Raw genomic sequence first — 25236 nt, 5'->3', positions numbered from 1 at the left:
AAAAACTTCATTAATCTACATATGTGGGAAAGGATAAGGCCAGTTTAAATTAGAGAAAAGTTTTGAATAAATTTTTAAAAGAGGAAAGTACTATAATTTTAAAGAAATACAGTAACTAAAACTAAAATGGCCTAGTACTATGTAGAGATCCTGGGGATAAGTTGCAATTATGCCAGTATACTGGTTCTAAATAAGTGGTCGCTGCTCTAAAGTATTTGTGGATGCTTAACATATTTTTCTAAAATAGTATAAACTGTATATCAAACATTTTGCATCGCCTATTTCCTTAGCGAACGTTTCCTCCTTGGGTGTATAAACTTTAACCTATTAAAACAACCAGAAATGTGAATAGGCAGGAGTCAAACATGTATTTTGTACCCTGAGAGTTGTTAGAAGATTTAAACTTTCCTGATGTTATTAACTGTTCTCCAAATCGCTCAAGTACACCTTTTAAAAACTAATTACTTGAAAAATGCTTGCAGTTGGAATTATCAAAATAAAAGAATAAAAGGGCTAACATTTTTTATTATTAAAGGTAAAAATTTATATTCTTAACCTTTTTAGGTTTTCTATTTTAAATTCCTCACATATTTATAAAAGAGAAATATGCTGGAACCTCACTATAACATTATGTGTTCCATTATGAAATTTTTGTTGTTCAAGAGAATAAAGCCAAGGGCAGCATAATGCAGAATGCCTAGGCACTTTGAATCCTTTTCATTGTATGCTCGTTTTAAAGGTTTTATATTATGTCATTCACGATGACTGTCTGATGCTGAACACTTGAGGGGTTTTTTACAAAGAAAAGTGTTAATTTATTGCTGATTCTTTTTACAAAAGTAAACATTAATGTATATTTCTGTTTAGTCTAAAGGTTGGGGAGTAGGAATAGTTGGGACAACAATCTTCAACAAGCTCATATGTAATGCATGAAAATTTAAAAATTAAGTGGCACTTAAGGCATAGAGCATTCTTCCTCTTGCTAATCTTTGTTATGCTTCCTGCATTCCTCATTCAATGATACGTGAGGACACAAAGGTGCTCAGGGCTCTCAAACCTGCACATGCGTTTGTCACGTGTGCCTCAGGATGACTGGATGCTTCAATGTAATTGTTGCTGTGCACACCAGCCAGACTGGAGAAATCATGAACTTACACTCAGTGTTGTCCCTCCCTTTGCATTCTTTCTGACCTATTATTTTTTTTTTTAAAGACTTATGAGAATTAGTTTAGGAATTTTACATCTATTAGATTTTTACATCTATTAGATGTAAAAATAAATTTTTCCAGCAATAAATTATTACATCTATTAGAACTAAATATCAATGTGTGGCTCTAAGTTCCATTGAATTAGAAAATGGAAAACCACAGAACCATTTTCCTGGTATGTTCAATTCTAATTTGACAAGCAATCACCATCTGAGCAATTATGATGACGCTTTATTTGAAAAAACTTTTAATTGGACATATAAACAGATATCAAATCCAATGTTTAAAAATGTTCACAATAACATTGTTAAGTGTGTGGTTGATGTAATATAAAGTGTGATTTTCATGTTTAATTTTCTAAAGTGTAATAAAAACAGTGAATATTTTAAAGCCCAACTTACCATACATTGAAAATCCATGAAAAGGGATTACACCTAAAAAAATAAAAAAGTATTTCTTTTCAATTAGTATACCCACTGAATTATTAGGTAAACTTTAGAGAATTAAAGCCAAAAATAGTGAGGTCTCCTATTTTTGCTTCAACTTTGTTCATGCATGTCAGAAAGACTTAGTGATGGGTCACCGACAAAACGATAGGCTTTTTAATACCTTTAGAAAAGCAATCTAGAGGTTTTCAATATATATCCAGTTAACTTTCTATTGATAAAGTTGAAAATTAAGACTGTGAATATGTGTTACAAAAAACAGAACAAGGCAGACCACAGAACTAAGTTTAAGAACTAACTATAACGGTCTCAGAAAGTCAATAGATTAAGTCCTTCTTGAAGCAACTTCATCCTGTATACTGGAGTCCAATCTGTTAAAAAGTAAGTGAGCATTTCAAGGCACCTCTTATATAGATGCATTCCCTTATAAACTTACCACAAATTACATCACAGGATGTGGTTTAGAAAAAATATTGGCAGGAATATGGTACAAATTCAGTGTAATCTTTGGCAAGAATTATACACAAGTAAAGTGCACATCCATTTAGAAGAAAATACTTGAAGCCTAACTTGGTATGCTAAACATCTTGTCACACTCTAAGTGAAAAATTAGAACTTGTACAGCTTAGATTCAAAATGGAAGTTCTGTAATATATACACCACCATATATCTAACACAGTAGTAAATCAGGTTGCAAACACAAAAGAAAGATGAGTTTACTGTTTTGAAAAATAGCACAGAAATGCTTCATTCATATGACATGTTCAGACGCAAAAACTTAGTGTTGGCAGAGCCTTCAGAGGTCACCTAGGGTAAGTTCTAACAAATGATAGTTCAGTCTCAGTCTAAAACATCCAGCAATAGGGGGCACATTCATTCGCAATGCAACCAATTACAATTTTGAACAATTTGGTGGGGAGTTATTTCTCATATGGAGTGAGACTCTGGTTCCTTGTAATCCCCACTTACGTTTCCTAGTTCTGACCACAAGGGTCACATGAAACACACCTAATTTATCTTCTGTGAAAACTTTCAGAAATACTGGAGGACACTGTTCTCTCCCCCATCCCCATCCCCACCAGGTTGGGATTTTTGTTTTGTTTTGGTTTTTGGCTTTTTTTTTTTTTTTTTTTTTTGCTCTGAGACTTTATGAGTTTCTTTAACAGTTCCTCAGACTGAATACCTTCTCTATTCTATTCTCCTCTGGACAAGCTGTAGTTTACGACAGTCCTTAAAGTGAGGTGATGAAAGCCTCTAAGAATTTTTCCTCCCTACACACCCCACAGCTAAAGCACAGTGCACTTGTGCAGTTGTTTCTGACCTAAGTAAAGAACTGTATTCTTATCTCTATTACATTTCCTCTTTGGTGAACCGTTCCAATTTGAGATAATCCTGGATTCTCATCCTGTTATCTAATGTATTCCCTCTTCTTCCTGGGTCCACATTGCTGGAAAGTTTGATAAATACACTATCTATGTCCTCATCTAGAGCACTATAAGAATGTTGAACAAGACAGAGTGAAGGGGCTTCCCTGGTGGTGCAGTGGTTGAGAGTCCGCCTGCCGATGCAGGGGACACGGGTTCGTGCCCCGGTCCGGGAAGATCCCACAGGCCGCGGAGCAGCTGGGCCCGTGAGCCATGGCTGCTGAGCCTGCGCGTCCGGAGCCTGTGCTCCGCAACGGGAGAGGCCACAATAGGAAGAGGCCCGCATACCGAAAAAAAAAAAAAAAAAAGACAGAGTGAGGACAGGACTTGTCACTAGAGACCTCCTTCCATACTGATAGTAATTCATTGATCAGCACCCTATTGTGGTAAGTTAAGAACACAGACCAGATATCAGACAGACTTGGTTGGGTTCATCTAGCTCTGTTGTTTAAGAACTTTGTGTGCCTTTAGGTTAAGTTCCTTAATCCCCTAACCTTCAGTTTCCTCATCTCGTAAATCAGAGACAATGCTAGAACTACATAAATGATTAAATGAGATAATGACTGTAGCTCAGCCATTAATAAATAAATAGTTTAGACTCAATAAAAGTTAATTATTGATATTATTATTCACAAATTAGCTCTTATTTCTTTGATGATTCTAGAAGTAATTTTATCAAAAAAAGTATGAGGAAAATCCAACATTATTCTGAACTAGTATGCCAGGTCAACCACCTTTAGAATTTTGTGCTGCATCACTCTTAAATTTCACAAGCTGTAATTCTCAGGATCTACCTTTTCCCATTTTTCCCTGGTCTTCTAGAACACACCACAGATTCATGTTGTCCAACTGTGTCTGAATTCTGTGCTGTTTATCATTTTCCCTGTTTATCTCTGTTTGATGAGCCACCCTGTTCTTTCAGAACCTTCCTGCTCTTCAAGTGCTTCACACTCAACTTCCCTCCTCTCTGGGAGGCTGATGCCACTGACAGAAATTCTCACTTGTTGTTCTTTACCTCAAACATTCTTCACACATTTCATCTGTTTTCTCACTTCCCTTTAGGGAGGTCTTCGGAGGAAGATGCTTCTTCCTTTTTCTTTTTCAGAGCTACCATCTTCACCTGTGTTCTTAATCCTGTTTCCCTCACTTTCTCTCACAGAAGTTATGGTCAGATCTGTGGCTTGTCTATGTTTGGCCTGTGAGCTAAGAATGGATTTTTACATTTTTGAAAGATTATTTTAAAAAACAACAATGAGGAATATGTGGCAGAGACTGTCTGTGGCCAGCAAAATTTAAAATATTTACTATCTGGCCCTTTACAGAAAAGTTTGCCAACCTCTGCTTTGGAATCCTGCCCCATCAATTTTCCTCCTCACCCTTTTGTGTGCATCATTCAACAAATAGGAATTGAGCCTCTACTATGTGCCAGACACTGTTCTGAGGTCTGGAGCCTACTTTTTATTAGGGACAGGAAAGTCATGATAAAATAAGTGAATGTATGTCAGACAGTGATAAGTGCCACAAAGAGAAATAATGGAGGGAAGGGGGAGTGAGAGGAAAAGGCTGGGGGAGGGAGGAGGTCTTACTGATAAAAGAGCCATTGAAGCTAAGTAGACGAGAGTCACCTGGTAAGAGGTGACCGGAGGCCCTGGGCTTCACGTGGCGATTGCTGTGAACCGGGATAAGCTTCCTGAGGTCAACGGCCTGAAGGCGGAGGGTGGCGGCATGGGCTCTCACCCCTGCTAGTGGAGGAGCAGAGGCAAGGCGTGGGTAGGTCCTATCAAAGTACTCCTCTCTCCAGTCTCTCCTGTTTCACTGCAACCTTTCAGCCCAAGATATTACAAATACCCTTGCTAATAATAATGACACCAAAGAAGAGGAGGCGGGGGACTTGTCCATTTTCTTCCCTGAACCTTACTTTCCCATCAAACAAATCTCTAATCTCTCTTCCTTCCTTGAAGCCAAGCTTAACTTTTAAAAAACTATTCAAAGTAACTTCCTTTATTTCCACATTATATATATCCCCAATTCCTTAAACTGGTTTCCACCCCTCTCACCCCAACTCCTGATGGCTGAATCCAGGCATCTCCCCTCTGTGTGTGTCCTGGCCTCCTAGCAACTGAATGTTCCTTCTCAAACTTGAGCCCACCAGGCACTGATGACGCTGTGCAGATCAGGCTCCCTGCCTCAGAAACTTCTGCTGCTCAGTTTTTGTTTTTGTTTTGTTGTCTTTTGGACTAGTTGTCTCTTCCGCACACTCCTTAAATATAGCTACTTTCCAAGACTCTGTCATACTTGTTTTCTCTCTCCTTCCACCAGTATTCTCATTTTTAACCTGTAATTCAAACAGTAAAAACCCAGTTTCCTGCGCCTCCTTCTGGACTACCTAGCTCTGTAAACAACTCCTTCCCTCCCTAGGCTTCAAGGAAGAAAGCTTTGAGTCATCTTTGCTTTCTAGTCCTCCCTCAGCCCTTATACCTAAATGTGATTGTGTTCCTTTCCTGTCCCTTTAAGATGAAGAATGCTTAACTCTTCAGGATTCAGCCACAGTCTAAAGTCAGCAGCTTCATTTTTCTTCCCTACCCCGCAAGCACAACTCTAACCCTGCCAAACTGATTGCCAACCCTTCAGCCTCTGGGGCTTAAGGACAAGGGCTGTAGGCCATGCTCTCCTACACCTCTAGCTGTGTCCCAGCCCCACCCCTGTGAGATTTTATTTTATTTATTTAAAAATAAATTTATTTATTTAATTTATTTATTTTTGGCTGCTTTGGTTCTTCATTGCTGCGCGCGGCTTTCTATAGTTGTGGCGATCGGGGGCTACTCTTTGTTGAGGTGTGCGGGCTTCTCATTGCAGTGGCTTCTCTTGTTGCAGAGCACGGGTTCTAGGCACGCGGGCTTCAGTAGTTGTGGCACGCGGGCTCGGTAGTTGGGGCTCACGGGCTCTAGAGCACAGGCTCAGTAGTTGTGGCGCATGGGCTTAGTTGCTCCACAGCATGTGGGATCTTCCCGGGCCAGGGCTCGAACCCTGCATTGGCAGGTGGATTCTTAACCAGTGTGCCACCAGGGAGGCCCCCTTCGAGATTTTAAACAATACTCCTCCTAGAAAGATCTCCCTGACAGCCCCTGACTCTCTACCCGCAATCATTCATTAATCAGTACTCTTGTATCAGCTGATTTGCCCTGACTGGTTGAGGTACCCTTTCACCGCTGTGAGCCTAGACAGACCTGAGCAATTCTGGTTCCACTTTCTACCTGTGTACACTTAGGTTGCTTACTTAACCTGTTTCCTTATCCAGTACTGCTCTTAGACCAAGGCAGGGGGCCTTGGAGTAAGGGCCCTGCTCTGGCCCTCCTCTGACTATACCCCTCACCCAGAGTTCACGTCCCTCCTTTCAGACCACAACCCAGACACCCAAGACTCTGAAATTCCCAGCCCAAAGGCTCCTAGCCAGCTTCCAGGGTCTGCACAGCCTCTTAGGTGGAGCTACCTCCTTGATGGGTGCTATCCTCAGGATGGAGAGGTGGGCAAAGGATGGTTATTTGCGGAAGATGTGAGCAGAGCTTGGACCTGCAGCCTAGTGGGTCCACACGCATGAAGTCTGTCCAGGTGTGGGGTAGAGTCATAGATAAGAAGCGGGTGAGGGATACCACAAGCTAGGGACTTCTGAGGAGTCTAAGAATTCTGAATCTGAAGCTGGCCTTCCAGACTGTTACAAAGGTATATTTTTCAAGACAAGAAAACAAAGTAGACTTTACTTATCAGTTTATTAGTCTGATTTTATAACTTCTAAAAATCTAGACTTATAGTAGGTGGGCTTCCAATTGCACTCCTGCCCTGGACCCTGCAAAAATTAGGAACAGACTTTCCTTCAGCTGCAAAATGAGGACAATACCAATGAAGTTGTGAAAATTAGATAAGATGATGTATGTTACATGCCTAGCACAACACTTGATGCAAAGTCAGTACTTAACAAATGATGTTTTCATTCTCTTATCATACAATCATTTTTTGTTTTTCTCTCTTCCAGTGAAATAAATTACCTGAGTACAAAAACTATTCCTTATTTATCTCTATTCCCAGAGGCAAGCTTATTGCCCCGAATATAAAAGGTACTCATTAAATGTTTGTGGAATGAATATATGCAGTCCTAGAGAATCTACCTCTACCATTTTTCAACTGTTCGCTTCCTTCCTACTGCCAGGGCTGAGTTCAGGCTCTGATGAACTATTACCTATGGTCCTGCAAGAGCCTCCTGATTGGTATCCCTTTACCAACACTCTCTGCCCTCCAACAAACTTTCGTAATGGTTCAGGTTATCTTCTAAAAAGGTTGATGAGACCATGAAAAAGACCTCTACATCTATCGAGGATTTTCCTCTGACCATTCATCCATCCACCAAGTATTTGCTGAGTTCCTACTCACACAATTAATCAGTGTTTAAAAACCTACTCTATAGCCTCTGCAGAGATTAAAACGAATATAACGTTTTCTCTATATTTGTGGAATTCACATTCTAGCCTTATAATATAGGCTAAGTGTCTACAGAGTGAAATTCAAAACCTTGATCTGGTCTTAACCATTCACGATGGCAACCTGAGATATATCTACCTGACTCTATACCTACTGTGGTACAGCCACACTAGATTAGTCATCGTCGTCAGAACTCATCATGCACTTTCATACTTTGGTAGCTTTGAACTTGGTAATTCTGTACCATGAATTGCTTTAATGTCTATCAAAACCTTGCTAAGGACAAGTAACGTCTCAGAGAAACATACCAAAGCTCTTAATCATAATTAAATGCTCATTCTTCTGCATTCTCATGGCACTTTGTTCACATTTCCATCACTATAATTTCACAGTTTAGTGTTATCATTAGCTGTTTGACAGATTGCTCCAGAGGACGGGAAATATGCTTTATTCATCTTTGCATGCATTTTATGATGCCACATAGTTGATAATGAATATAGTTTTGCTGAATGAATGAATGGGTAGATGGGTAAGTTAATGATGAATAGAGAAGGAGCAAGAAATTTATTGGTCTCTAGTCGGGAGATCAGGATTCCACTGTGGGCTTATCAGAAGCCAGCTGGGTAACCTTAGCAAAGTCATCAAACCTCCTGAGCTTCAGTAATTGGCTGTCATTAGAAGGGACTAAGATTGTCTCTGAAATATCATCTAACTGTAGAGTTCTATGCTCAACAATTATGTCTAGGGCAAATACAGAAAAATTTGTGAGACGTGAAGAAAACTGGACATATGAGAATCTTCCAATGGTTAAGATTCTTTACCAACTTAAAAGTTTTTTGCTTTCTAAAAACAAAAAAGTTCAAAACCAGATTAGATACACACACTGAAAGTCAATATTCCTAATGACACTAGAGCCACCAGCTCTAGTTCAATGGAATACTTAGGAGGGTCCAAAGACCATCTTTCTTCTTTAATTTCTCTCTCTGTTTCTATCTTTGGTTGAGTCCCTTTTTCTTCTTGTGAACACCCATCTTTTTTCTATCTTCCCTAATTGCGGCTTCATTTTATTTCCTTTATTGATTATAAACTTTTAACAAATAATTTTAAAAGTTCATCTTCGCCTAATCATGTTGACATGTGAAAGAAAAACTAAGAGAGAAAAATAAGTTCATAAATAGAAGGCATATTTTGATACCTTACAAAAATATAAGTATACATTACATCTTTCTAAATACTAAATATCAAAACAGGTTGCTATTATACAAAACCCCTATATTCTTACGCAAAAACACTTTTTCCTTCCTCTATTAAGTACTGAAGAAACCTTTAAACAAGCATGTTAAAGTAGTCAGAAATGAAGACCTTACTATTACTATTTTCATCTTCTATAAATATTAATTAAAGATGTCCTAAGTATAGGAATACCTTAATCAGGACAGAGCGCTTTTCGTTAGGAAGGTTAGAGTGAATGAATTCGTGAACTGCCAAGAAGCAAAAGGGATGCATGTATTAAGATGACCCATGGTAGGGCTTCCCTGGCGGCACAGTGGTTGAGAGTCCGCCTGCCGATGCAGGGAACACGGGTTCGTGCCCCGGTCCGGGAAGACCCCACATGCCGCGGAGCGGCTGGGCCCGTGAGCCATGGCCGCTGAGCCTGCGCGTCCGGAGCCTGTGCTCCGCAACGGGAGAGGCCACAACAGTGAGAGGCCCGCGTACCGCAAAAAAAAAAAAAAAAAAAAAAAAAATGACCCATGGTTAATCACACTTTCACCATATTTCCCCCAAGTCCTGAAATCTATAGCTGCTCTATAAGCAGCTAGGTTATAAGCTATTTGAGGCAAGGGCCACAATTCATACTGTGTATCGTCTTCAGCATCCAGCATGGTATTTTCTACAAGTGAGATGTTCAATATATGTTGTTAGTGATGGAAATTCAAGCATTTATAAGTATAATCACAGCTTATAAATAAGATATTAAAGTATTAGATTCATTTATGAATAAGCAATTAACATATAGGACAGGAGGTTCTCAATAACTCAGTGTTGAAATTATAAATGGCCCACAAAGTCATACAGACATGCATTCGAGTCTTGTGTGCCTCCAGGAAAGTTACCAACACTCTCTGAGTCTCTATTTTCATTTTTGAAAATGGAGATAAATACTACTAACTTCACTGGGTTGTACTAAAGCACCAACGAGTTAATGTATTTAAAGCGTACCAGTACAGTATTCAGTACACAGCAGATGCTCACTAACTATAGCTATTTTATGCTCTCAGAAGGGAGAGTACCACATTTAAGTATCAGCTTAAACCTAAGGAAAAAAAAAATTTTGTCAGTATTAAATAAAGGTTCACTTCTGCTTAATCAAGATTAACCAGGGCTTAGGATTCCAGAAGAGGGTACATAGTTTGCTCTGTTGAAGAAGGACAATGTCAGATTCTGGCAAACAAACGTAGGAGGCATAAGAAGCAGTGAATTCATTAACACTCCAGGGCACATACCACCTAAAACATTTCTTTGATCTCAGAGGCTGTCACGTTCTTGACCAGTTTTTCAAAATCCTTTCCTTTCCCTCTCACCACTTCAGTCTTTCAAGGGCCAAGTTTTCATCCACCTGGCCTTCATCCAAGAGGCATTGGGATGCTTGGGACACCATCGTTAATCTGGCCTTAGAGTTCTACAAGTCTGCTATGAGTGATTATTTTAAGATCCTAGCCTAACTCTATCTAACTGAAGAAAGTCTAAAATATTAACTGCCTACTCCATTCAATAGAAATAACTTTATAAAGTAATGATTTAATGGGCCTTTGACATAGTCCAAAATGGTAAACATCATCAACAAAAAGAAATCTTGAACTAGATGAGATATAAATAGTAAATATGACTCAGAAAACACACCAAATATCAACAAGCTTTGCACTTACTAAATATTTTCCCTTCATTTCCTCACTGTCTCTATTAATACTTAGCGTTTATAGTTGTACCATAACTCTCACATCTGATTCACTTTAACATCATTCCAGTTGAAAGCAAATTTTTACACTCTTTCATTTGGGATTACTTAGTACGATTTATTTAATTCAATGTTGAAATAATCATTTCCTCTGTTTATTCTCATTTCACATGTAGCCTACAGGTCAGTAAGCATAGGGATTAGGACAATGGTCAAATTGTTTTCTAGCTATTTCTGTTATCTTTCTGAATTGGAACTTCAGAATATGACTTTGTTAGTTTATTAAATTTAGTAGTTAAAAGTTCCCAAAACATCAGAACATAACCATGTTTAAATATCAATCTAGAAATGATACTTTAAATAATTAGTTTTTCAATTTATGTCCAAAGTTACACATGACATGAATTTTGGATTATGCGATGTTTTTAATTTATTTGATTAATTTAGATAACAAAGTACACTGCTATTTATCAACCTGACACTTGCAGGCAGATTTAAAATGATATATTTTTGTTATTTCTTCCAAGAGCCTTTCCTAATCTTTGTTGTGAGGGGTTGTCCTGCACACTGTAGGACGTTTAGCAGCAACCCTGGCCTCTAACCAGGAGATACTGGTAGTATATCCCTCCCCTCTGACAACCAGAAGTGTCTTCAGACATTGCCAAATGTCCCTGGAGGGTAAGGGGGTGGAATTGCCCTTACTGGAGAACCACTGCTCTGGAGTCCTAACACTCCTCTCCCTAATGTTCACTAGCAATTACTTATTTTGTCTTGTAGGAAACAAATGGTATTAGCAAATTATGATGTTTGTTATTTTAAGTCTCAGTCGGATCTATGTATATTTTTCCTATAAGTCTCACCTCCTTGCTTCTATTCTTGCTCCTCTATATCATTCTACATTCATTCCCTCATTCCTTAGCTCACTCATTCAATAATGTTTCCTGAGCAGTGACTTTATGCCATGCATGATTCTAGATGCTAGATAATATTGGTCATCAAACTATTAAGGTCCTTGTTCTCTTGGAGCTTATGCTTTTATTCTACATAGTAGTCAGGATGATCTTTTAAAAATATTCATCAGGAACTGGAGGAGAGATGTCACTGAGAAGAGTGAAATAGAAAACTCTAAAACACCATCCCTCTGCTATAGCAACGGTTAAACTGGCTAGAACTGTTAGAATCAACTTTTTTGAATTCTGGAATCTAATAAAAAACTTACAACAACCAAGTAAATACTTAATAAAGAAAGATGCTACGGAATTTTGGAAAGAGAAGATTGTGGTATTTTAATTTACCCACCGACTACCCCCCACTCTCTAGTTTGGTGGCTATAAAAACAACTGTCCACATTCCTGGTGCAGCTTTCTCATGCCAGAGGGGCAATATAGATCTTGAATCAAAAAATTGTGGTTGTGTGTTTTGACCTGTCTAGTAGCTACCTGAGGGATTGGGCTGAAGTGGCCAGCCAGGTGATATTTATCAGATTTATTTATTTTTTTTTAATAAAAGCAAATGTATTAGCCTTAGCCACCTGGGGCAGCAAGGGATAACAGATGGGGCAAGGACTAGGCAGACTGAAAAGCCTCGGAAGGAAGAGATTGGAGAGGCATAAATATGGAGGGATAAAGCCTTTGAAAAGCTCCTCTGTAATGAGGGGAATCTAGAAAAGACCTGAGAAGAACTTCAGCTTTCATTTCTGCCTGACTTCTGGGCCGTGTGCAAGCAGGAAGTGAAAGCTAAGGCAGAGCCGTAAATGGCCTGGCTAAGCCTTGAAGGAGTACTCCCTACACAGAGTACATCAGTGAAGACTGATTTTGGTTTCAGACATTTAAGGAAATCTCTGTCAGATCACTAACTGATCACTAAGCTAATGGAACAGAGACTTCAGGGGGCACTCAATACAAAAAGAGATAATTTGTACAAAAACAGTTTAGAAAAGTCACTAAAAAACTACAACCCACAACAAGCAACAGCAAGTTCTGGGGAGGGGAGAAAATCTGATTTTTCAGAGTTACCACAATGTAATGCTCAAAATATCCAGTTATCAACAGCAAAAAAATTACTATGCTTGCAAAGAAATAAGTATAGTCTATTCACAGCAAAACAAGACATTAATAGAAACTGCCTCTAAGGGAGCCCAGACATTGGACTTACTAGACAAAACTGTAGAACAACTGTCCCCCTAACTGGCCTGGCCCCTGTCTACCTCTCACCTCACCTTGTACCAGTTTATGTTTTGCTCACTCTCATGAGTCACACTGGCCATCCTGTTGTTCTTTAGTTCATCAAGTATGTTCCTCTTAGGACTTTAAACATGTTGCGTTCCCTCTGGAGTGCTCTTCTCCTCCTCCTTTGCACAGCTCACTCTGCACATTCTGGGCTCTGTTCACATTCCACCTCCTCAGAGGCATCTTTTCTGATTCCTTATCTACAATAGCTGTGCCCTTCCCCCACCTCCCTACCTACTATCAATTTCTGTTCCCTTTAATTGTTCACGTCACTCTCTGAAATTATTTTCAGAGTTATTTATTTACGGTAGCTACTTATGTACTTGTTTATTGTATGTCTCCCTCACTAGAATGTAAGCTCCTTGGCAGCAGGTACTTTATCTGTGTCCTTTAATAAGTGTTTATTAAATGAATAAATAAAGTTATACATGTTGAACAAAGAGTAAAAACAAGAAAAGCTTAAAAATTTCCTGTGAGAAGTCTCCTTCAGCTCAGAAATTTTTGCTCACCAGTTGTTTAATAAATCTACTAGAGAAAGTCTTTCCACTGACAAGGCTTCAAATAAGGTGACAGGGTAATGTCCGATGCCATGATGGCCTGTTATTTCCATCCTAGGAAAGGAGATCACAGGTGGGGAAGTGAGTGAGCAAACCTCTGTCCCCGTTTAAGCAGCCGCTGGGTCAGGGGTGGACAGTGTGTCAGTGAGCTGCAGGCGAAGCTCTCTGGGTGAGCCCCTGTGACCACGAAAGCCAGGCCACTTTTGGTGGCAGTGGGAGAGGTGTCCTTGAGATTTCAAAGTAATCACATCTTTGGCAGAGGTTGAAAAACAGGGCAGGTAATATACAAATGTTGGGTGGTATTGCCTTGAGTAAAGAGCAAAGGGACAGTGGGCTGAATGCTCTTTGTCTCTTCTTGTTCTGCAGTTTCAGAATCAATCCCCAGAGAAGAATCTCCTCTGATTCTGGTAAGGTTCTAAAACAACCTGAGACAAGAAATGATACTTAAGTATTAAGATTATGAACAGCTTATGAACAGCTTTTAATTTACCCACCTACTACCCCCCACTCTCTACTTTGGTGGCTATAAAGACAACTGCCCACATTCCTGGTGCAGCTTTCTCATGCCAGAGGGGAAAATATAGATCTTGAATCAAAAAAGGTGGGTAAATTAAAATACCACAATCTTCTCTTTCCAAAATTCAGTAGTATTTTTCTTTCATAAGCTTATAATAAATGGGTTTATCCCATTAAACATTAAACTATTTTTTTTCTGGATGAAATTGTTTCTAGAACCTGTTATATACATCAAAATTTTCAATATATTAACCGCTTAATTTTCTTCTAAAAGATACTACAATGAACTCAGTAACATTTTTCTGAGGTAGTAGGGCATGGTGATTAAGAATACTGCTTCTTGGGACTTCCCTGGTGGTCCAGTGGTAAAGAATCTGCCTTACAATGCAGGGGACTCAGGTTCGAATCCTGGTCGGGAACTAAGATCCCACATGCCTCGGGGCAACTAAGCCCCCATGCCACAACTACTGAGCTCGTGCGCCTCAACTAGAGCCTGCGTGCCGCAAACTACACAGCCCACATGCTCTGGAGCCTGCATGCCACAACTAGAGAAGAGAAAAACCCGCACGCCACAACTAGAGAGAAGCCCGCGCACTGCAACAAAGAGCCTGTGCGCCGCAATGAAAGATCCTGCATGCCTTAACGAAGATCCCGCGTGCTCCAGCTAAGACCCGACGCAGCCTAAAATAAATGATAAACATATTTTTTCTTAAAAAAGAACGTTTTTTTAAAAAAAAAGTCTGACTTCTTTTCTGAAGTCAAAGAACTTGGGTTCAAAGCCTGGCTTTGCCACTCACCAGCTGGGCAAGTTAACACCCTGTGCCTCAGCTTCTTTATCTATAAATAGGGAGAATACTAGTAGCTGCCTCAGAAGGTTCTTGTAAGGATTAAATGAATTAACACATGGGATGTACTTAGCACACTGCTTAGTATATAGTCCTGCATGGACAAATGTTAGCTGCTACTGCTGTGACTACTATTACTATTATTGTTATAGCAACATTTTTTTTCTTGGTGCCTTAGCTCATTATAAAAGTCTTAAATTACTATAATATGTTACAACGCAATGATACTTATTTAAAGGGTGGAGGGTTATTGGCTTTTACATGAAATGGTCCCAGACCTATTTGCAGGAGTGCTTTTATATGCTGTTTTATAGCTTTTCTATTTTCCTTTGTGAGGTCTCTGATTTTCACTTCTACTGTTGTTAATCATTTTTCCTATGTATATCAGTTTCTTTCTGTACTTCTTCTGTTACAGGGGTCATAAAAACCAGCAAACCAAGTTTGTTAGGCAGGTGTGTTAAGTAAAAGCGAATATATTCTAAACTAAGTTGGAAAAGCTCTCCTATATATGAAGAGAGAAAAGAAACTTGACTCCACGGACATTTCATTTGGCCTTTCAGAGGTATTTATTTTTTCTTATTTTCCGATTCTTATATAAATATAAAAAGTTATATGAAAATTAAGTTTCTGGGGAGACAGATGTAACAAAGTTTACACATAAATATTAAGATTAAAAAGCCTCTAATTTAGTTCAAATAAATACTCATTAAGGTCCTACTATAGCTAGACACTGGAGGAGCAAAAATGAATGATATGGTCCTAAACCTCAAGAGGCTTGCAATCTAGAGGGGGAGATAAAGCATAAACAATTAATGCCAAGATAATATAGTAAGAGATACCAAAGATATTCACACTGGGTACTATGGGAGCCTAGAGAAAGGGCCCTTAACCTCACCTGGGGTTCCAAGGAAAGTCTCCTGGAGAGGATCATGCCTGAGCTGAACCAGAGGGCAGCCAGGTGAAGAAATGTTGAATGTGCTATTACAAGCATAGGAACAGAAGTCATGAGGTAGGAAAGCAGCATAGTGCTCTTCTGAGAGTATGTAGCTGTGTTTGTGTGAAGAATTAATAATTTGATATTGTTGCAATTAAAAAAAAAAAGTGAAATGGGAAATGGTGAGAAATGAAGCTAGGAGTTAGACTGAATAGGGGCCAGAGTCAAGAGAGGTTGTCTTATGCCATGCTGAGAGGCTTGGACATTGCCTATAAAGAAATGGGGAGCCATTCATAAAAAACTTTAAGGAGAAAAATGGCAATTTTCAGATTTTCCTTTTAGCTGTATAACTGAGACAGCATTGTAAAAGATAGAGAAAAGCTAGAAAAGACTGGAGGAAGGGAGACAAGTTAGGTGTCAGTTGCAATGAATAAACTAGAGATAGTAAAGCCTGAATGAGGGCAAGGTAGTAGTTATGGTGAGGTAGAGAGGGTTCCAGATGTAGTTTGAAGATAAGATTGGATGATCCTGGTGATTTATTAGATGAAGGGGGTCCAAGATTGAAAGGAATCAAGGATGACTACCAGATTTTAGGCCTTGAATTACTGGTTAAATGAGAGTACAATTAACGGGAGAGAGAAAGAGGACAGTGTTTGGTTTATCTTGTTGCTGTCGTTTTGTTTTTTAAATTTAAGTTTGCCTTTGTTGTTTTTCTTTTTTAAATAGTGGGCATATGAAGAGTAATTAGTTCAGGTTAAATTTGAGTTGAATAATGTAGAAGTCAGAATTGAAGATATCAGTTTTAGAGTAATTAACAAATAGAAGCAAGAGAGCAGATAAGAAGTCCTAGGAAGATGTGTGAAAAGAAGAGAAGCAGAAAAAGAAAAAGAGCAGCAGAACAAGAGTGGGGTGGGACATTGGAATGCCAGTGCTTAAAGAGGGACAGAGGAGGCTAGCCTGTGAAGGAACCTGGGACAGCACACTGAGAGGTACAAGGAGAGGACAGTGCCATGAAAGCCAAGGATGAGTTTCAGATGGGCTGGTCAGTAAAGAAGCTAAACGCAACTTGTATCAGCTGCATTTTGTGAGCACTCACTACACATCCGGTGCTGTGTCATACAGTGTTACCTCCTTTAATCTGTCACCCATGTGCTATAGATGACAAATCTGAAGTTCAGCGAAGATGTATAACTTACCCAAGGTCATAGGGTGAGTTGGCAGAACTGGGATCTGAACCCAGGTCTGCAGGATTACAAAGCCCATGTTCTTAACTCTGCTGGAGTAAAAGAACTTCTTCAGGATGCAACATTATAGTATCATAATAAGGACTGCTATATATTGCTTTTCCAAGGAGCATATCTTAAAACTATCTGATAATCTCAAAGAAATGATATTCAAGGAGGTCACTATACATTTGATCACTTTAATCAAAACATACTTTTTTCAGTGACGTATTTCTTGGAATATTTTTATTTCATAAATATTACACTTGTCAAATCATGAGAACAATAAAGTGCAACACAAGACAACCCACTCATTAGGGCACTGCTCCAATAAAGCCAGAAGGAAGGTCCTAGACGGACGAGTTAATGTCCTTCAGAGGAAAGCTAGGCACCCTGGACTTAGACACCTGAGTCTTCTTAGCTTTCTCACAAATGCTACTACTGGTCTCAAGGAAAATCAGAAAGGATATGCACAGTTCAGCAAAAAACTACCACAAACATGAAATTAATTAGAATAGTTATTCTATAGAAGGTTTATTTTAGATGATAAATTATTATCCATTTAAAGAGAGAATAAGAAGTCACAGCGCTATTATAAAAGTTGTAATTTTCCTATTTCCCACTAGAGGGAGCAATAGCATTGCTCTTACCATTTGGTGGATAAAAGACGGCATATTCTTCTAGTCCTAGTTTTCCTGTAAGAGAAAACCATAGAGAGTTCCAATATGATTAGATAAAATAGAAAAAACTTTAAAAATTAATTTTGTGAATATACTAAAAATTAATGGAATTTAAAAACTACTATAGTACAATCTCCTTTCATTTCATTTTAAGATATGGAATTAATTTGAAAATATGCCAGCCAATCTTTTGGTATTAGCAAATCCTTTCATCAATTAAAGTCAATAATATAAACTTAAGCACTACAAGGTAAGTGATACAAAATAATTAAAAGAACAAACGTTTTCAAGCTCCTTAAGCACTTAAGAGCAGCATCTATTTGTAAGCCTAGAATTGTTGTGTTGATTATAAGTAATTCTAGTCTAGTCATTAAAGTAAGTCCTAAGCTTTGCAACACCTCATTAGTTTACATTTTTATGGAGTGAGCTAAAAAGTTAAAATTAAATGTCTTTCACTGTATGGTGGTAATATTTTCTGAATTCCTAAACAATTGATATGGTCTGAGAATGAGGCTAAATATTTGAAATCAGGATTATCTCAGAAAATTAAACTACATTCACCATAATTAAATGTTTAAGTGAGTTTTAAAAAGTTTTTCCTCAAAACTTTCAAAGGTCTGAGTTTTTTCCCACCTTCTACTGAGGTGGGAAAAAGTAGGTAGCTCTTATCTTGACAGTTTTTCTAACACTGTTGAGTCTACTGAAAAGTCACGTGCGTTTTTGCACTTGGCTTTAAGGTAAGATTTTTAATTAAACATTTTTTTTTGGTTGGGAATGGTGGGAGAGAGGAAATGAAGAACTGCATGAGCAGTTTAGGTTAGGGTGGAGACAACAAGGATTGATCTTGTGAGTAAGAAGAGAATGAAATGATAGATGGGTAGGTAGGTAGATGGATGGATGATAGAGAATACCTGCCGGGTACCCAATACTGGGCTAGGTGCCGAGAGGCAAACAGAGTAGATATGAGATATGGTGTCTGAACCATGTGGCTTATAATCCAGACTAAAACAGGAAACATTAAGATATGTTTGGTAAGTTTTCTGGCACAGGCTTTAAGTGCTTTAGAGGTTTCGAGGAGAGGGAAATTGATGATGGGTTGGTGGACTTGGAGACAATGGAAAATGTATATTGGTCTCTGCCCCTGGTTGCTGGCACAGAGCTCCTGAAACCCTTGTACTTTCCTAAGTGATAAGAGCATTGGGAGCATCCTTCATTCTATTGGGGTGACTCTGAGTGGGCTTCTGAACGGGCGCTGGTCACCAGAAAGACCAAGCCTTGATTAGCAGCCCCACCCCCTCATACTCCAGAGGGACTGGAAATGGAGTTTAATAATTGATCATGCCTCTGTGAGGAAGACTCCATAAAACCCCAGAAGTAGGGGGTTTGAAGAGCTTCTAGGTGGGCAAACACATCAACACTGGGAAGAAGACGCACTCCAACTCCATGGGGACAGAAGCTTCTATGCTTGTGACCCTCCCAGGCGTAGCCCTATGTATCTCTTCATCTGGCTGTTCATTTGTATTCTTTATCATATCCTTTAACCAACTGGTAAATGTAACTATGTGTTTCCCTGAGTTCTGTGGGCCTCTCTAGTAAATCAGTCAAACCCAAGGAGAGGGTTGTTGGAACTTCCAGTCTAAAGCCAGTTGGTCAGAAGCACAGGTGATAACCTAAGCTTGTGACTGGTGTCTGAAGTGTGTGTGTGTGTGTGTGTGTGTATGTATGTGAGGACTGAGTCCTTAACCTGTGGGATCTGACACCATCTCTAGGTAGACAGTGTTAGAATTGAGTTAAACTGCAGGACACCCAGGGGGTGTCAAGACTAGCTTGTTATTGTGGGGAAAACTCCCCACATATGTGCGACCAAAAGTGTCAGAAGTGAAGTGCTTTGTGTGAGTAGTAAATTAAAAACACAGGAGCAAAACACAGTCGGAAAGAATTGGGTTTTTCCCTACATAGAAGGAAATAATCTGAGTTTTTCTGATACTGTGAGATATAGGCTAGTTCTTCAAGAACCTATGATTTTGGGGGTGCAGGAGTGGGAATCTTTCCATGTTTAGGGAATATATAGAGGCTTAGAATGAAAGTGGGGTAATGTGGAATAAACAGAGAATCAAAGTTAGCTAGGTTAAGACAGGATCAACTGACGGAGGGCTGAATTTAGAGGCAAGTCCATCAGATAAGTTCTATAATCAGTTTTTCAGCAGATGATATGAAAGAAACGAACAAGTAAACCAAATGCTTCTGTCGATTCAGTATAGAAGCAATGTAACCAAGAGAGCCCCCAAGTGGGGGGAGCCTGATCCCAGCACTGGCAATGTGGGCCTGTCTTAGGGCAGGGGTTGTAGTAAGCAGGCAGACAGTTGGACTTAGGAGATACAGGACAAACAGCATCTTTCTTTCTGGGAATAGCAGAATGACCATGCACAATAGGCTTATAAGCTTCCAGTGCTGGGTGTTCACTACTTAATGAAAAGGAGAAATCGGGGAAAGGCTTCCAGCTGAAATTGGTTCAATTGCCAGGTGATAGCAGGATACTGAAATAGCATTATCTTGTAGACAGCTAGTGATAAAGAGAAGCAAGCAATAAAATAGAATTAAGAAAGCTAATAGCATATAAATTATATCAAACTTTAAGTGTGGTGTAACATTTTGAGAGAAGGAATAAAGAAAGCAAAAAAAAGAGAAAGCAAATTCAACTGATAAACTCATAGTTAGAAGGGTAAGTAAAAGTCAACAGATATGGCAAAAACAGCAACAGAGGAGAGAGCAACAGGGAAAATAAAGAAGTAATTTTAAATTGCTGTTTTTGGGAACCACTTTCCTGTGATCTGCGATAAGTGGCTTGGGCACTGATCTAAGCGGGAGTGAAAGATAGTTACAATAACCTGAGAGGCATCTTATTAAATAATTTACAACAAAAATTTTGACAACCAATATATGCTATAAAGTAAACAGTCTTGGCATGATTATGTAAGTGTTAAAGAATACTTCCTTTATATACTAAAAGTTTACCTCTTATGTATGATTTCGGTGGTGAAGCACTGTTGTATGCAAAGTGACCCAACACAGATGTATCTCGGGAGAAACAAAGTAATACCTGGGTACAACATTGGAAAAAACAAACAATTAAGCACTGTTTCTTTTCCTTTATTTTGTATTGAAATATGGTTGCATTACAATGTTGTGTTAACTTGTGTACTTTTTATTTTTTTTAACATCTTTATTGGAATATAACTGCTTTACAGTGTTGTGTTAGCTTCTGCTGTATAACAAAGTGAATCAGCTATACGTATACATATATCCCCATATCCCTTCCCTCTTGCGTCTCCCTCCCACCCTTCCTATCCCACCCCTCTAGACGGTTACAAAGCACAGAGCTAATCTCCCAGTGCTACGCGGCTACTTCCCACTAGCTAGCTATTTTACGTTTGGTAGTGTATATATGTCAGTGCCACTCTCTCACTTCGTTCCAGCTTACCCTTCCGCCTCCCCGTGTCCTCAAGTCCATTCTCTACATCTGCGTCTTTATTCCTGTCCTGCCCCTAGGTTCTTCAGAACCATTTTTTTTGATTCCATATATATGTAAGCACTGTTTTATAACAGGTAATTCATTGCTACTTCTGCTTGAGAGGCACTGAGGTAGAAACTTTTAAGTTCAGTACTGTGCCTCTCAATGGGAAGAGTGCCCTCTATTGGTACACCTATGGTAAGTGTTACAGTAGAGACCAAGTGTGATGGGCAAAGTTCATCCAAAGATTTCTCACTGTTAGTCACCTAAGCCTTAAACAACAGCAGAAAATGCAAGTTACTAACTACCAGGTGATTCTTTTTTTTTTTTTTAACATCTTTATTGGAGTATAATTGCTTTACAATGGTGTGTTAGTTTCTGCTTTATAGCAAAGTGAATCAGCTATACACATACATATATCCCCATATCTCCTCCCTCTTGCATCTCCCTCCCACCCTCCATATCCCACCCCTCTAGGTGGACACAAAGCACCGAGCTGATCTCCCTGTGCTATGCAGCTGCTTTCCGCTAGCTATCTATTTTACATTTGGTACTGTATATATGTCCATGCCACTCTCTCACTTTGTCCCACCTTACCCTTCCCCCTCCCCATGTCCTCAAGTCCATTCTCTACATCTGCATCTTTTTTTTGTGTGTGTGGTACGCGGGCCTCTCCCATTGCGGAGCACAGTCTCCGGACGTGCAGGCTCAGCGGCCGTGGCTTACGGGCCCAGCCGCTCTGCGGCCTGTGGGATCTTCCCAGACTGGGGTACGAACCCGTGTCCCTTGCATTGGCAAGCGGACTCTCAACCACTGCGCCACCAGGGAAGCCCCTACGTCTGCATCTTTATTCCTGTCCTGTCCCTAGGTTCTTCATTACCATTTTTTTTTTTTTTAGATTCCATATATATGTGTTAGCATACGGTATTTGTTTTTCTCTTTCTGACTTACTTCACTCTGTATGACAGACTCTAGGTCCATCCACCTCTCTACAAATAACTCAATTTCGTTTCTTTTTATGGCTGAGTAATAATCCATTGTATACATGTGCCACATCTTCTTTATCTATTCAACTGTCGATGGACACTTAGGTTGCTTCCATGTCCTGGTTATTGTAAATAGAGCTGCAATTAACATTGTGGTACATGACTCTTTTTGAATTATGGTTTTCCCAGGGTATATGCCCAGTAGTGGGATTGCTGGGTCATATGGTAATTCTATTTTTAGTTTTTTAAGGAACCTCCATACTGTTCTCCATAGTGGCTGTATCAATTTACATTCCCATCAACAGTGCAAGAGGGTTCCCTTTTCTCCACACCCTCTCCAACATTTACTGTTTGTAGATTTTTTGATGATGGCCATTCTGACTGGTATGAGGTGATACCTCACTGTAGTTTTGATTTGCATTTCTCTAATGATTAGTGATGTTGACCAGTTGATTCTTTTAGTGTATTTTTAATCTGCAAAAAAGAACCAACTTGAAGAAATTTAATAAGATAAGATGTGTAGAGCGGGGACCCTAGGTAACTACGATGGCACAGAGAAGTTTGAAAAGTGCAGGAAACTGGAACTAGCCTCATTGCTGGGATGCAGCAGCTGGCAGTGGGCATGTCAGGGTGGGAGGGAAGGCAACTCATGGTATCTAAAAGGGATTAGCAGCAGTAGAACAAGTGGCAGCCCAGCACAGGTTAGAAGCTGGTTGTTCTGACCAGCAGGTAGATATGGCAACTCTACCTGGAGAGGAAAATAGGTAGGGCAGAAAGTCAAAATCAAAGATGTCCAGTAGGAGGAAATGGATTGTTGATACCAGCCTGGAGGCAGGGGACCAATCCCCAGGAAGGTGATTAGTGAGTGACAGGAAATCTAGGTCCTGGTATTAGAAGTCCTGGGATTCAAAAGATGTTACTGAGAAAAGGATTCGGGAATAACAGAAAAAGGCAGAAGCCCAGTTAACAGAACTGGGGAACAAAATCAGGGCTCGACTAGCAGCAGGAGTGAATGGAGAGGGGAACCATGAGTTCAAGACACAAGAAAGGGGCCCAGCTCTAGAAACAGGATAGATATGGAGACTGGGCATCAGTCAGGTGCAGTCGTGAGATACATACCAACCATTGCTGCTGATTTATTTTTATATATTAAAAGACTATGCAAGCAATACATGTTTATGATAAAAATAAGAAAAAAAATTAGAAATAGAGATAATTAAAAAATGGAGAAAGAAGACCCACAATCTCACCAGTGTTAATATTTTGATGTATATCCTTCCGGGCTGTTCTTATACATACATACACAAATTTTTCCAACAAAATAGGATTATGCATACTGTTCTATACTCTACTTTCTCTCAGTATTATAAAATAAGGGATTTCCCTGGTGGTGCAGTGGTTAAGAATCCATCTGCCAATGCAGGGGACACGGGTTCAATCCCTGGTCTGGGAAGATCCCACATGCCGCGGAGCAACTAATCCCATGTGCCACAACTACTGAGCCTGTGCTCTAGAGCCCACGAGCCACAACTACTGAGCCCACGTGCCACAAGTACTGAAGGCTGCATGCCTTGTGCTCCATAACAAGAGAAGCCACCACAAAGAGAAGCCTGCACACCGCAACGAAGAGTAGCCCCTGCTCACCGCAACTAGAGAACGCCCACGTGCAGCAATGAAGACCTAACACAGCCAAAATTTTAAAAATAAATAAATAAATCTGTAAAAAAAAATTATAAAATAAGTATTTTCTACCCACATTTTTTAATGCTGCAGAATAATCCACTATACAGACAAACAATAGTTTATTTATTTTTTGCGGTACGTGGGCCTCTCACTGTTGTGGCCTCTCCCATTGCGGAGCACAGGCTCTGGACGCGCAGGCTCAGCGGCCATGGCTCATGGGCCCAGCCGCTCCGCGGCATGTGGGATCTTCCCGGACCGGGGCACGAACCCGTGTCCCCTGCATCGGCAGGCGGACTCTCAACCACTGCGCCACCAGGGAAGCCCTGATGTGTATTTTAATTAGGAACCTAAAAGTGGTCAGGAAATGAGCCTGGGATAATAAGATTTTGGAACAGGTCACCGGGACCAGATAAATAAGCCTGGGGTTGAAGGGAGAGGTCCAGAAAGCCCCAAAAGACAAATGTAAATTAAAGATAAATATAAATTTGGAAGTTGTCAGTGTACAGATGGTACTTAAAGTCAGGAGAATATATGAGATCACCAATGGCAAAGATGGGGGAAAAAAAGAGGTCCAAGGACTTATCCTTGGCGTTACTCCAGGGTATGACAGGGAGATGAAGAGAAAGCTGCAAAGGTGAATGAGAATGCCAGCCAGTAAGATAGAAGGGAACCAGAAAGCATGATATCCTAGAAGCCAAGTGAAGAAAGAGAATCAAAGAGAAGGCATGATTGAGTGACCAAACAGATAAAGTAAGGTGAAAACTGGGAAATGACCAGCAATATGAAATCACTCGTGATCTTCAGTAGGACACTTGGGCAAAAAAAGACTGATTAAGGAAGGTTCAAGAGAGAATAGGAGGATAGGACTTAGAAACAATATCTGCACATTTTTTTAAAAGAAGTTTTGCCAAACAAGGGAACAGGGGAATGGGGCAGTAGCTGGAAGGGATAAGGGATCAAGAAAGATTTTTGTTTCACTTTATTTTGCTTTGTTTTTCAGATTGAGAGAAATAACCATGCAGTTGTATACTAAGAGGAGTGATCCAATAGAAATGGGAAAATGGATGATGGAAAAACTAACAATTGCACTGCCTTTGAGTACCGAGGGAAGATGAGTTTCAGTGTCCAAATGCTGGGACTGGCTTTGTTATAAATAAAAGCACGGGCAGTTTATCCATAATAAGAGGAAGGGAAAGCTGAATATATGGGTGCAGAGGCAGGGAGGTGGAATACGTGTGGTGGAGGGCGGTTCTCAGAACTTTTATTTTTTTCAGAAACAGAACTCAAAGTCATTACCTGAGAGAGAAGAGGTGGAGATCTGAAGAGAGAGGAGGTATGAGAAGTCCTCTAGGGGAATAGATGAATGATTGGACCAGGGAAATGAAGTAGAAATGCCGAGCAGAAGTAAGGACTCTCTTGAGGTTAAAGGTCATGAATTTAAATCAAACCAGTCCTCATGATTGCATGTTTTTCTCTAGCCACTTTCAAATGCACACTGCAGCCACAGAATTAGTGGAGAGTTGTACTTAACCAGAATTAAAGTTTTGTCAGGCAATTACTACTAGA

The 25236-nt window shown here is 39.7% G+C and overlaps 1 protein-coding gene across 1 annotated transcript in view; it reads right to left on the bottom strand.

Moving 5' to 3' along the window:
• TBC1D19 (TBC1 domain family member 19) overlaps window positions 1-25236 on the bottom strand; it is a 155776-nt gene that overhangs the window by 18257 nt on the left and 112283 nt on the right. Inside the window, exons 14-16 of the mRNA XM_022566430.2 lie at window positions 20506-20590; window positions 17461-17505; window positions 1610-1642 (exon numbers count right to left, since the gene is read on the bottom strand). Coding sequence (XP_022422138.1) covers window positions 1610-1642; window positions 17461-17505; window positions 20506-20590 — 163 coding nt within the window. The remainder of the gene's footprint in view (window positions 1-1609; window positions 1643-17460; window positions 17506-20505; window positions 20591-25236) is intronic.

The sequence above is a fragment of the Delphinapterus leucas genome, chromosome 5, assembly GCF_059928025.1.
Source record: "Delphinapterus leucas isolate spDelLeu-1000000601 "Yukka" chromosome 5, BTC_Dleu_Yukka2, whole genome shotgun sequence".
Classification (NCBI taxonomy): Eukaryota; Metazoa; Chordata; class Mammalia; order Artiodactyla; family Monodontidae; genus Delphinapterus; species Delphinapterus leucas.
Note: the sequence above shows the minus strand (reverse complement) of the source record. Positions and strands in the feature narration are given on the sequence as shown.